Source organism: Callorhinus ursinus, unplaced genomic scaffold (assembly GCF_003265705.2).
Source record: "Callorhinus ursinus isolate GAN/ISIS: 27379988/994484 unplaced genomic scaffold, GSC_fseal_2.0 scaffold8, whole genome shotgun sequence".
Taxonomy (NCBI): domain Eukaryota; kingdom Metazoa; phylum Chordata; class Mammalia; order Carnivora; family Otariidae; genus Callorhinus; species Callorhinus ursinus.
The window spans coordinates 29,501,910-29,513,682 of NW_027397070.1; the positions used below are offsets into that span (position 1 = coordinate 29,501,910).

Genomic DNA, 11,773 nt, shown 5'->3' on the forward strand with positions numbered 1-11,773 from the left:
ATGGCAGTCTCAGAGTAACTGGACTTTTTACATGGTGGCTTAGGGCTCCAAAGTGTCCCACAGTTCTTCCCCACCATAAAGAAGGAATAGATTAAGTATCAGGTGCTTTTTACCTACCTTAATTCTTAGAAGAGCCCAGGCAAAGCAGTTATTACCATACCTACCCTTTACAAAAAGGGAAAAATGACAAAGTTTAGAGACATGCCAGTAATTATACAGATAGTTAAAAGAGAAGGTCACATTCAAACTCAGGCTCTTTCTACGTGCAGTAAAGATCACAATGAAGATCAAGCTCACAAATATATATATCTAACTATTTTTCTGTGATTTTAGGGTAAATGTTTTTCAGTTACCAGATCTTTCTTGTTAGCTAGCCCTTAGGTAACAAGGTATTTCTTTTACTCCTAGATTTGAAACAACTTTGCCAAAATATTTTTATTTTATCTATTTGAAAATACACGCACATATTTCAAAAATCAAAAACTGAAAATAGTGAAAAGTCTTGCTCCTACACTTATCTGCTAGCTGCCCATTTCATAATCCTGATTAACATGTAAGCGCTGTGTATCCTCTCTTAATACCAATATAAACAACATTTTATTGTCCCCTCCCACCCTATTTTTCCTACAAAAATGACTCCTCTGAGTAATTTAGCCATTCTAAGGGCCTAGACATTGAGGTTACTTACACATTCAAGTCTATAGTGACTAACTTTGAGCATACATATTTCATGTGTCCAAGTATCTATCTAAGATAAATTCCCAGAGGCAGGATTTTCAAGTAGCATATATAACTTTGTATAGGATAGATGTTGCCAAATTATCCTCCATAATGACAGTTATCTTTTCAACAATAATATCTGTTTCCCTATCACTTCAATAACATAATGCAATATCAAGTTTCTGGACTTTTGTCAATCTAACAAGGAAGAAATGTATCTTGGCAGGGGCGGGGGGGGGGTGTGCATTTCTCTTATTGGGAGTGAGGTCAAGCATCTTTCCAAGTGTTTAAAAGTCATTTGTATTCCCTGTCCCATGAACTGTCTGCTTACAGGCCTTCCCAATTTTTCAATTCTGTTTTTGGCCTTTCACATTAATTTCTAGCATCTCTTTTCATATTAGTGTGATTATCCTGTCATCTCAAGAGGAGTTGTAAATATTTCTTCCCATTTTGTCATTTGACTTCATTCGTGTTGGTATTTCACATGTAAAAATTCATAGTTTTTATGTAGTCAAATTATTTTCCTTTATGGCTTCTAGATTAAGTCACAATGAGGTAGATCCTCACTGCAGAATTAAAGAAATTAACTCATATTTTTAAATTTTAAATACTTTAAAACTTACTAAATAGTTGCAAAGATAGCCTAAGGCATTCTTTTATACCTTCTTTATAGAAATCCAGTCAATAAATTCAAAAGGAATTAAAGAACCAAACATCATTATTTGCAACTTATAATTACTGGATCTAGATAATCACCAATGGCTATTAAAAGTAGTAGGTGAAAGACTGGTGGGGAACTTTATAATGGATAAATCAGGCTGATAACACCTAATGCTGATCAATTTTAACATCACAAAAAGACAGACAACTTGATATTTAGCTGCCTCCTCATAGAAGCACATGCCACCATTTATAAATTATTCTTGACTAAATTTAAGAGTTTTTTGGGGGTGGGACAGGGAGGCACACCTCTAAATCTACTAGTATATAAGCAATACAGGAACTAAAGGAACATGTTAAACTAAATCATAAGAAAATAATGAGCAAAACCCAGAATGTGGGAAATTCTATAGGACAAATGACCCTGTTTCTTCAACAAATTATTAGGGGATAAAAAGGAATAGCAAACTGTAACAAATTAAAAGAAACTTAAGGACATTAATCAAATATAATGTGTGAATATTGTTTGAATCCTTATTCAAAGAAACCAATTTGTAAAGAGACCCCTGTGGAAAAATCAGAGAAATGTAAACACTGGATAGATATTTGGAAGTAAGGAATTACTGTTAATTTCAAGCATAATATTTTTTAGGTCTTTTTATTTTAGATATAGTGAAGTAATTATCAATGAAATGACATATTTGGGATTTGTTTTAAAACAATTCAGTGAGGGAAGGTAAGACAGAAAGGATGAGACAAGCTAGACCTATGTTTATGTTAATAGTTGAGGCTAGCTAATAGGCACACAGCAGCTCATTATACTATGCGGCGTACATTTGAACATTTCTATGATAGTTTAGAAACTGATTGCAATCCTGACAGATTTTCTAGAGATTTTTCCCCATGATAATTTTTTGAGCCAGGGAAACAGGCGAGTCACTTTAATTGATACCTTGAAATAATATGCTGACTGACTACAGAAGCTATCTCAAACAGGTGAGTTTCGGCAGATGGAGGATTCTGACTTTACAAACATGTCTAAAGGATGACCTCTGACCTAAAAGTATTCAGGAGATCCAGCTGGAATAACTTGTGGCTTTTTTTTCCCCTAAAGACAAGTCTTCTGAATTTTCTTTAGTGTGTAAAACAACTAGCATTTATTGAGCATCTATACACAGAGGATTGTGGTAGAAGAAAGGTAAGAATTAGGAAGGAGTTTTTGTCTTTATGAAATTAATTCAAACATGTGCTGGGAAGTTTGCTAGGGATGCAACGAGAAGTACAAACAGTCCATCTTCTCTAAAAGGGTCTAAAAAACTGCTATTGAGGTTTATAATCGGACAAAATTCCAGTGAGTAAATGTCCTCTCAGCCTTGAGTATAACAAATTTACCTCAGTTCAGACAATCTTTGATTAACTGAACCCAAATCATCCCCAGATCTAATTGCCATAGATTCAGTAGAGAATACAGAACCATGGGGAATATATTCATTTATATAAACTGGAATTAAGAATGGTTCATATAATCCAGGATTCATCAAAGATTAGATAGTTGCCCTCTCCTGGCAAATTTTAATACTGCAGTCTGACTCAACCTAATACTGGACTCAAATTACAGGAGTAAACAGCAAATGAGTCAGTGGGGGAAACCCAGCCATGGAAGAGTTTCAAGAGCCAAACAAAGAAAACAGCAGAGAAAATACAAAAAAATGGAGAGAGGGAGGAGGGAATTTAAATAAATCAGTACCATATTATTATTAAAATTAAACAGAATGTCGGAGAATATGACTCTCATTCTCTATCATCCTCCCAACACTGCTATTTTCAAGATATGATCTTGGGCAGGTCCTCTCTGTGCCTCAGTTTTCTTATCTGTAAAATGGGAATAACATCACCTACCCTCTAGGGCTATTGTGAGGGCAACCGAGGCGCTATATGTAAAGAACTCAGAATACTGTTCAGCACCTAGTAAGTCATCGGTAGTGTCTGTTGCTATTCACATGTCAGCTCAGGCATCCACACTCCTATCTCCCAGCACAGATAAATTCCTTTGCTAAGTGCTCTCATTGAGCTGTGTCCATTTTATCCTTAACATTTCTCAATCTGTAATCACATACTCACTCATGTGATTCTGATGAATATCTGTCTTTGTCCAAAAGACTGTAAATTCCATATGGGCAGAAAACATATCTGGTTTTACTCATCCTGTGTTCCCAGCATTCGGTGTAGAGCCTGGCATTCAATAAATTTGTTACATGAAACTGTAAATTTGCCAGTCTTATGAAAAATAGTATTTAGCACTGGCATAGGTATAGGTTGAATCGTATTCCTTCCCCAGAAAGATACGTCAAAGCCCAAAACCCCAGTACCTCAGAATGTGACTTATTTGGAAACTGAGTAATGAGAGATGTCATTAACTAAAGGAAGATGGGACATAGTGGAATACAATAGACTCAGTCCTATGTGACTGGTGTCTTTAAAAGAGGAAAATTTGAACATCAACAGAGTCAGATTGGAATAATGCAGGCAAATGAACACTGAGGATTGATAGCTACAACCAGATGCTGGGAAGAGGCAAAAAAGTTCTCCCACTACAATTTTCAGAGGGAGTATGGTTCCACCCACTCCTTGATTTTGGACTTCTAGTCTCTAGAACTGTGAGACAATAGATATCTGTTGTTTAAACAGCCCAGTTTGTGGTACTTTATATCAGCTCAATGAAACTAAAACAAGTACCAACCTGATGGCTTTGTTTGGTATTTCAAGGTTATGTGTAGTGAATTTTTTTCTCCCAGGCCAGAAAAATTGTTTATAGATAATATATTTTTAAAAGAAAACCTCAGGGGGCCCCCTGGGTGGTTCAGTCAGTTAAGTGTCTGACTCTTGGTTTCTGCTCAAGTCAAGATCTCAAGGGCATGAGATCAAGTCCCAAGATGGGCTCCACACTCAGCAAGGAGTCTGCTTCAGATCCTCTCCCTCTGCCCCACTCCCACTCACTCACTCTCTCTCTCTCCCAAATAAATAAATCTTTAAAAAATAATTTAAAAAATAAAAGAAACCATTAAGACAAGTTTTTCTCCTCCATTCTCAATGACTTCTTAACAGCTTTAATCAACTTTGACTACTCCCAAATTCCAGTCATATATTTCAACAGCCTCATTATTTTTTCTTCTTTATTCATAGTACTCTTTCTAGCAATAAACAGAACTAAGTCCTACAAAAGTATTTATTAGCAAAATAAATTAAAACAAAAATTATTAGAGAATATTTAAATGAACTACATACATCCAAAAATAGCACCTCTCAATGATGAGAGTAATTTTTCTTTAATATACTTTAAAACTTGGGATATAAACTCACATTTCACCCACAATATGGGTGATTCTTGTTCCCATTCATACCTTATAAATTGTTATAATTTTCAGTTCATCATTGGTCTGATTTGGTAAATCACAAAGATTTGTGATTCAAAAAGAAAAAAAAAGTTTTGTGAGTACTAGAACATTTCGGCATGAAGTAGCTAAGACTCATTTTTGATTAAACAAAGTCTCTGATTGCCTTGTTATCTTTCTTTCTTTCTTTATTTTTGAGAGAGAGAAAGTGTCTGCATGGTGGGGGCTGGGGGGCCCACAGGAAGAGAGCATCTTAAGCAGGCCCCACACCAAGTACAGAGCTCCACACAGGTGATCTCATAACCCTGAGATCATGACCTGAGCCGAGGTCAAGAGTTGACGCTTAACCAACAGAGCCACCCAGGTGCCCTGCCTTGTGTTATCTTTAAAGGATAGATATCTTTTTTTTAAGATTTTATTTATTTATTTGATACAGAGAGAGAGGAAGACTGAGAGGGAGAAGCAGACTCCCTGTTGAGTGGAGAACCCCACACCAGGCTCGATCCCAGGACCCTGAGATCATGACCCGAGCCGAAGGTAGACAATTAACTAACTGAGCCACCCAGGCACCCAGGATAGATATCATCTGGCAGTGAAAATTATTGAGGCAAGGACAAGACTCTTCAACCCCGGTGGGAAGATAGTCAAGAAGTCTATCACCTGTGGTACCATCTCCTCATGCTGCATTATATACATGCTCACGTGTCTCCTAAAATTTGGGACATTGTCAACTGATTTATGAAAACTGTTTTGGCATCCTGGATAAGACAAGTTAAAACCTATTCTAATTAGAAATATGACAGAAGAGTCAAGACTCTTGTGTGTTCCCATAAACTCATAAAAAGGACAATTAATGAAACAAGGTATATGCATTTAACCTTTGGTAGATAATGCTAATTAAGAGGTTATTCCCATTTATACCCAGGAGGGGACAGGGAATGGGAAGGGTCAGACACAGGGACAAGAAGACCAAGAACCTCAAAGAATAGTAGACCCTCCAATTTAATTAAAGTTCTGAATAAAATATTGGAAATACAGGAAAGATTTCCTATTTAGAAAGGAGACCTCATTGGAGTGCCTGGGTGGCTCAGTCAGTTAAGCATCCAACTCTTGATTTTGGCTCAGGTCATGAGCTCAGGGTCCTGAGATCAAGTCCTACGTTGGGCTCCACACTCAATGTGGAGTCGGCTTCTCTCCTTCTCCCTCTGCCCCTCTCCACCCACCTCTCTAAAATCAATCAATCAATCTTAAAAAAAAAAAAAAAGGAGACCTCATGAAGGTAAGACTTAGAATATATAAGAAAACTATGATGTCGTTAAATGGAAATGGGACAGCAACAGAGAAAGATGAGTTGGTCCGAGGATCACAATGTGATGCCAGATTCAAAGGAGAGCCAGTTCTTGGGAGAGGGCACAGTGTCTCTTTCAGCATCCTCTCCCAACCCAGTGGTGAACAGTGACCAGGAGACTTGCACAACCATGACATAGCCCCATCACTGGTGATCATAGATGTACCCATGGTAAGGTACACACTGGAAAATAGAGGAAAGGTACACTAAGCAAGGGTCATGGAGAGAAGAGGCAGTACAGGGAGAAATAACAAATTCCCCAGAATGACAGAAGTTAGCATCAATCCACTCAGGAGGAAGTAACAAGAAATTATTTGAAGAATGTAAAACACCAAGTTATTTTCTATTTTATAACACTGAAGTCGATACCATTAACCAGGAATTACTACACAGAGATATGAAAGATACAGAGTATCTTGTTTACATGTATAGAAAAGTGAGAGTTTCAAAGAAGTTTCTTTCCAAAACAATTTATAGTGGTCACTGACTTATGCTCTCTAAAGAAATAAAAATTAGGGATTGTGCAGGATTGTTTTCTTTATTATTCTCTGCCATATTTTCTACAGATTTAAAATATCCTTCCTTCTCTCTCCCACCCAGGCTGGGCCAAGGTCTAGACCACCACCATTTGAGGTTTATTCCTTTAAATTCAGCACCATCTTTGTTGTCCTCCCATCTCTGTCTTCTAACTATGTGCCTCTAAGAAATAGGTATTAAGTCCATAAGCATGAGCCCCTAGATAGAGGCTTTCAAACTTTTGACCACAAGCCACAGTGAAGAAATATATTTACCTCTAGAGCCAGTACACACCAAAAAAACATACCTATAAAACCTACACAGAAGCTCCTCACAACTTGTACCCTTACTACATATGATAAACTGACCTTCTCCATTCTACTCTACCTTTTTTTTTTTAATGCTGCTAACCCAACTGTTAGGTCATAGCTCACAGTTTGAAATAGTTAGAGATAAGATACACGGACACATCAAAATAACAATAAGAAAGTAGGTAAGAGTTCTGCATTCAGGCTGTCTGAATTCAAACACCAGCCCTACCACTTGAAGCTGTCAACTTCTCTGCCTCAGTTTCCTTATCATGGGAATAAAAGAACAGTGTCTATCTCAAAACTAAGGATTAACCAAGACCATCCACATAAAGCAGTTAAAGCATAAAAAGTATTCAGTTAATGGCTAGTAATAATTCTTTAATGGCCTGTGGATTTTATTGTGGTAAAATATACATAAAAGTCATCATTTAAAAAAATTCATTGTAACTATTGAGGTGTACAATTCTGTGGCATTGAGTACATTCACAATGCTGTGCAACCACCACCACCACCACTCTCTAGTTCCAGAACCTTTTCATTACCCCAAAAGGAAACCCATTAAGCAGCCACTCCCCATTCTATCCTCTTTCCCAGGTTCTGGCAACCCCTAATCTGCTCTCTATATGTAGGTCCATGGACTTTTGAAGTAATAGATTAACACTTGTAAAACCATTTTCTAGGGTAGACTGAAGTGTTCTTTGGATTCATTAGCCCTATGACTCATAAGACAAACTTCTGCTCACCATTTGTTTAAATAAACATTGTGACTCACTTTAGGTAATTTTGTGACCTGTCTGGGAGTCAGAAATCCCCCTCTCCTATGAATTTGGCAAGATTCCCAAAGTCTGACCAATGTTATGAAGAAGACTGCTTTCAGTGTCCTCAAAAGGCAGAACGAGTAAGGCCCTAAAAGAGGTTTCTTCATTACATCGTGGAATGTCACCAAGTGATAGAATATTCACCAAATGAAGACTCCTTATTCTTCAGTCTTTGCATTTTGAAATTCGGCTTTTCAATCTCTGAACTTTTACCATCAAGAGGTAAAAAAGTGAACTTGGACAAAGAACTAGAACTTTCCTGGCTTTAGTATGTAGTATCATTTCCTTTTGGGGCCCCACCCCTCTCACACTGATTTCCCATCCTTCCTTTGTGGTGTGGAAGACTGGGCAAAAATAACTTTTTTCTTCCCAGGATCTATTAGGGGAGTCGCCGGATACTCCATCAAGAAAGTAACAGGGACGGAGAAGTTACCTTGCAAAGCAACACTGTTCTTCCTCAAGAAACGGTGAAGTCAGAGGTTTCTTAGGCCAAATAACTAAAGGTCACCAAGAGGCACAAAAGATTTAAGCTGGAAAACAACGTCCTTGGTCCCAGTTGCAGAAGTCAGACGCTTTCTCTTTTTTGTAAAGAACGGCACCATTCACCCAGCAAATACGCAGCGAAGTCCTCATTTTCCATTCTCCCTCCCCCATCCCCTACAGCTTTCCAGTCTTCTGGGGGAAAGACTGACCCGCCTTAGGCACGGATAGCACTGGGCAAACCCGGCTTGGAGGTACTCCGATTCGGGGTCCCAGAGCCCAGTAAACTTTCCCGACTCCCGGCGAGTCACTTTATTGCTTTTGAGCTTTTAGAATGGGGGCGGGGGCTTCAAACAGCAAACCAGCCAGAGAAACCTCACGCCTCAAACTCTCGGCAAGTCCATGCCCTGAGCTGTGCCAAATCCTGGGAAAGTCCTGAGATGGAGTTAAGTGGACAAAAGAGAATTACAACTTTCCAAAGACCCGGGTGCCCTGGCAAGTCAGTGAGCGTGCGGGCCTCCGAGTTTGCCACAAAGAATCACCCCGGCGCTCCAAGCAGACGAAGCCAAAGCTTCACCCCAGACCTACCAAAAAATTAGACCTCAAGAAGAAGAACGACCTAGGAAGCCCTCCCTTCCACAGGCGCCAGGTGATCCTAATCCTGGCAAGTCTGGGTTCGGCACGTGCTTCAAGCATCCGGCCCTGGGAACTCAGGCGACAGGGGCTCCTGCCTCCCACCCGCCAGTTAGCTCGGTGACCGCGGACCCGCAACCCGAGGCTCAAGGAGAGGGCTGCGCGCAGGGCCGGGAGGATCCCGCAGGGACGGGCTGAGCCACACCTCGGGCGCAAGGCCCTCGCCTGGGCGGGACAGCGGGTCCAGGGCCGAAGGTAGGGTTCGGAAGGTGACATCACTCTGTCCTCTGCCAAGAGTGAGGCAACTCCGGAAACTTCCCGGAACCGGCGCGCGCCTCCCGCGGCCACCTATTCCGTGTCCCGCAAGCCGGAGCAGCCCGCGCCCACGCGGCCGGCAGGCGCACTGACCTGAGATGGTCTCCTGGTAGCCCTTGGTGAAGAACTGCATGGCTGTGGCCGCCCTCCACGGCGTCTTGAGCAGTCCCTGCCGCTGGGGGTCCTCGCCTAGCGAGCGCAGGATAGATGAGTAGGCGGCCTCCAGGTTGGGGAGGTTCAGCTCATTATCCTCCTCGCTGCGGGGCCGTTCGCCCTTCCAGCCGTCCGCCGGCTGGACGTTCTTGGTCTCCGGCCGCGGCGGCTTCTCGGCCGGCCCGCTCGGCCCGGGTCGCGGCGGCTCCCCCTCGGGGAACCCATTACTGCACCTGGCGCTTCGTGGCTTCGCCGGCGCCCGCACCAGACCTTTCTCCATGGACCCGCCTCTGCCGCTCCGGAGGGACTCTGGGACGCTTCGGGGACTGCAACTAAATTGCGCCGGCGGCCGCAGGCAATAGGCTGTGCCCAGGATCACCTGAGGAAAGTAGGCGACCGGCCAGTGACACACTCCCAGCCAGAGACAGTGGAAGGCTAGAGCGCTCGGCAGTGCCTCCTTTTTATCTGCCAGAGGCTCGGCCGGCGCCGCGGGGCGTTCCCATTGGCAGGAGCCTCCGCGCGTCATGGCGCTCGCCCCGCCCCTTGGCCATTACTCCGCGGGGCTCCTGAGAGGGGGCGGTCCCGAGGGAGGGGCGCGAGGCCGGGGATCGACTCCGCGAGCTCCCGAAAGGCCGCCCCCGGGGGCCGCGAAGCTGACCCGCTGGGGACTCCTCCGGCTCCAGGCAGGAGGAGGGGGTTGGACCACTTGGGTTGTTGCAGTGTGAACCGAATCCAAAAGGAGGCAGGCGTCGGGTGCTGGAACCTTGTCGTGGGGATGCGTGCCGGGGGCGCACGGTCAGCCCTCTCCTCTTAGGCGAAGAAAACGCTGCCTCTGAAGTGCTCTGGTCCCCTCGCTCTGTGAAAGATGACCAAACAGGTGGCCTCGAGGGGAAAAGACTGTGGGTAAGGAGACCAGCTCTTAATGTTTGTAGGGCAAGAGAATAATATGACACGAAACTCTTGGCGTTGGTTAGTTAAAAATCGTCCGACGCTCCTGCCACCAACGAGAACCCTCTCGCCGCTCTGAGGGAGAGTGTTACACGAAGTTACACTCGCGTGAGTCTCTGTATCTAGGTGGATGGTATTTGTGAGGGTCAGAACTTTGACCCTGGAGAGAAATTGATTTACAAGAGAAGAAAAGTTAGGACTTTCATTAAAAACCCATTTGCGCTCTGTGGAAATTTGGTACTGATCGTTTTAGAGTGACGGGCTAAGTAAGCTCCTTTCCCCTGGTGTTGGTACAAATTGTGAAACGTTATTGATCAGCTGGACTCGGAACCAGTGACATCTGCTTTGACTGTTTTCTTTAAGATTAAAAAATGGGCTTTTTCAAAAAAATGGGCTTTTTTCCTCACTTGAGGAATTATTTCATAATGCCAACGGTAAGTTTTAAAATACATATCAAATTAATATATGATTTGCTTCAGAGAGTCTTTTTTTTAAGATTTTATTTATTTGACAGAGACACAGAGAGAGGGGGAACACAAGCAGGGGGAGTGGGAGAGGGAGAAGCAGGCTTCCCGCTGAGCAGGGAGCCCGATGCGGGGCTCATTCCAGGACCGACCCGAGCCGAAGGCAGACACTTAACGACTGAGCCACCCAGGTGCCCCTGCTTCAGAGAGTTTCTAATGCTGGCTTTCTGACATATATACAGCTTTTAAAAAGTTTCGGATCAGACAAACCAGGAGAGAAGCCCCTGAAACTATTCTATACTAATACAGTAGCTCAGTCATTACAATTATTAGTATTTATTGGATATCTGCTCCAGGCATAGCCCTGTTCTAAATATCAAGGAAAGAAATATGGAAATTCCTTGGCCTCCTCAGCACCTTTAGTCTAAAATAGAAGAAGTATTCATGCCAATGTGGTTTTTAAAGATAATTATTGAATTTCTATACGCATGAAATACCAAACTACATAAATCAAGAAATATGACCATCCCTTGGGTTCTTTGTCAGTCTGCTAATATTTTTGTAAGGTTTTTCCCCCTTCAGCAAGGTCCTGTAACATTTTTTCCCTGTAACTGCACTGCCCACTGTCCACTGATATTTTCTGGTCAGAGTTATCCACTGGGTCTCAAAATGTGTCAGCATAGATGGAGACAACATTAAAGAATGGCCTTGTATTTAGCAAATGAAAACAAAAATACCAAGTGAGGTACTTTTAAAAGTGGAAGGATTCAATGGGGACATTTTCAATAAGATGTTTTTTTAGTGGCAACCTTGTGCCTTCCTTTAAAAGCATTTGTAAACGTTAACTAATATCGTATTCTCCAAAGACAATTTCTACTTAAATTTTTACCCTAAAAATTAAATTTTCTTATAAACACTGCCACTGAGGCATCAGCATTTTTGTTACCAAATAGTACAAAGTCTCTGGATTTGTTCTATAAAATACTTACTTGTTAAATGGAGGCAGTACCTTTCA

At 42.0% G+C, this 11,773-nt stretch overlaps 1 protein-coding gene across 3 annotated transcripts in view; it reads right to left on the bottom strand.

Moving 5' to 3' along the window:
• Positions 1-10,023, bottom strand: part of GCH1 (GTP cyclohydrolase 1) — a 45,800-nt gene extending 35,777 nt beyond the window's left edge. The window contains exon 1 of one of the 3 annotated variants that reach the window (XM_025870010.2): positions 9,287-9,803. In XM_025870010.2, the coding sequence (XP_025725795.1) occupies positions 9,287-9,626 (340 nt within the window). In that variant the 5' untranslated portion in view covers positions 9,627-9,803. Of the gene's footprint in view, positions 1-9,286 lie in introns of all 3 variants that reach the window. The other 2 variants (XM_073895244.1, XM_073895243.1) reach the window with 2 other exon arrangements.
• Positions 10,024-11,773: the final 1,750 nt, after the last annotated feature.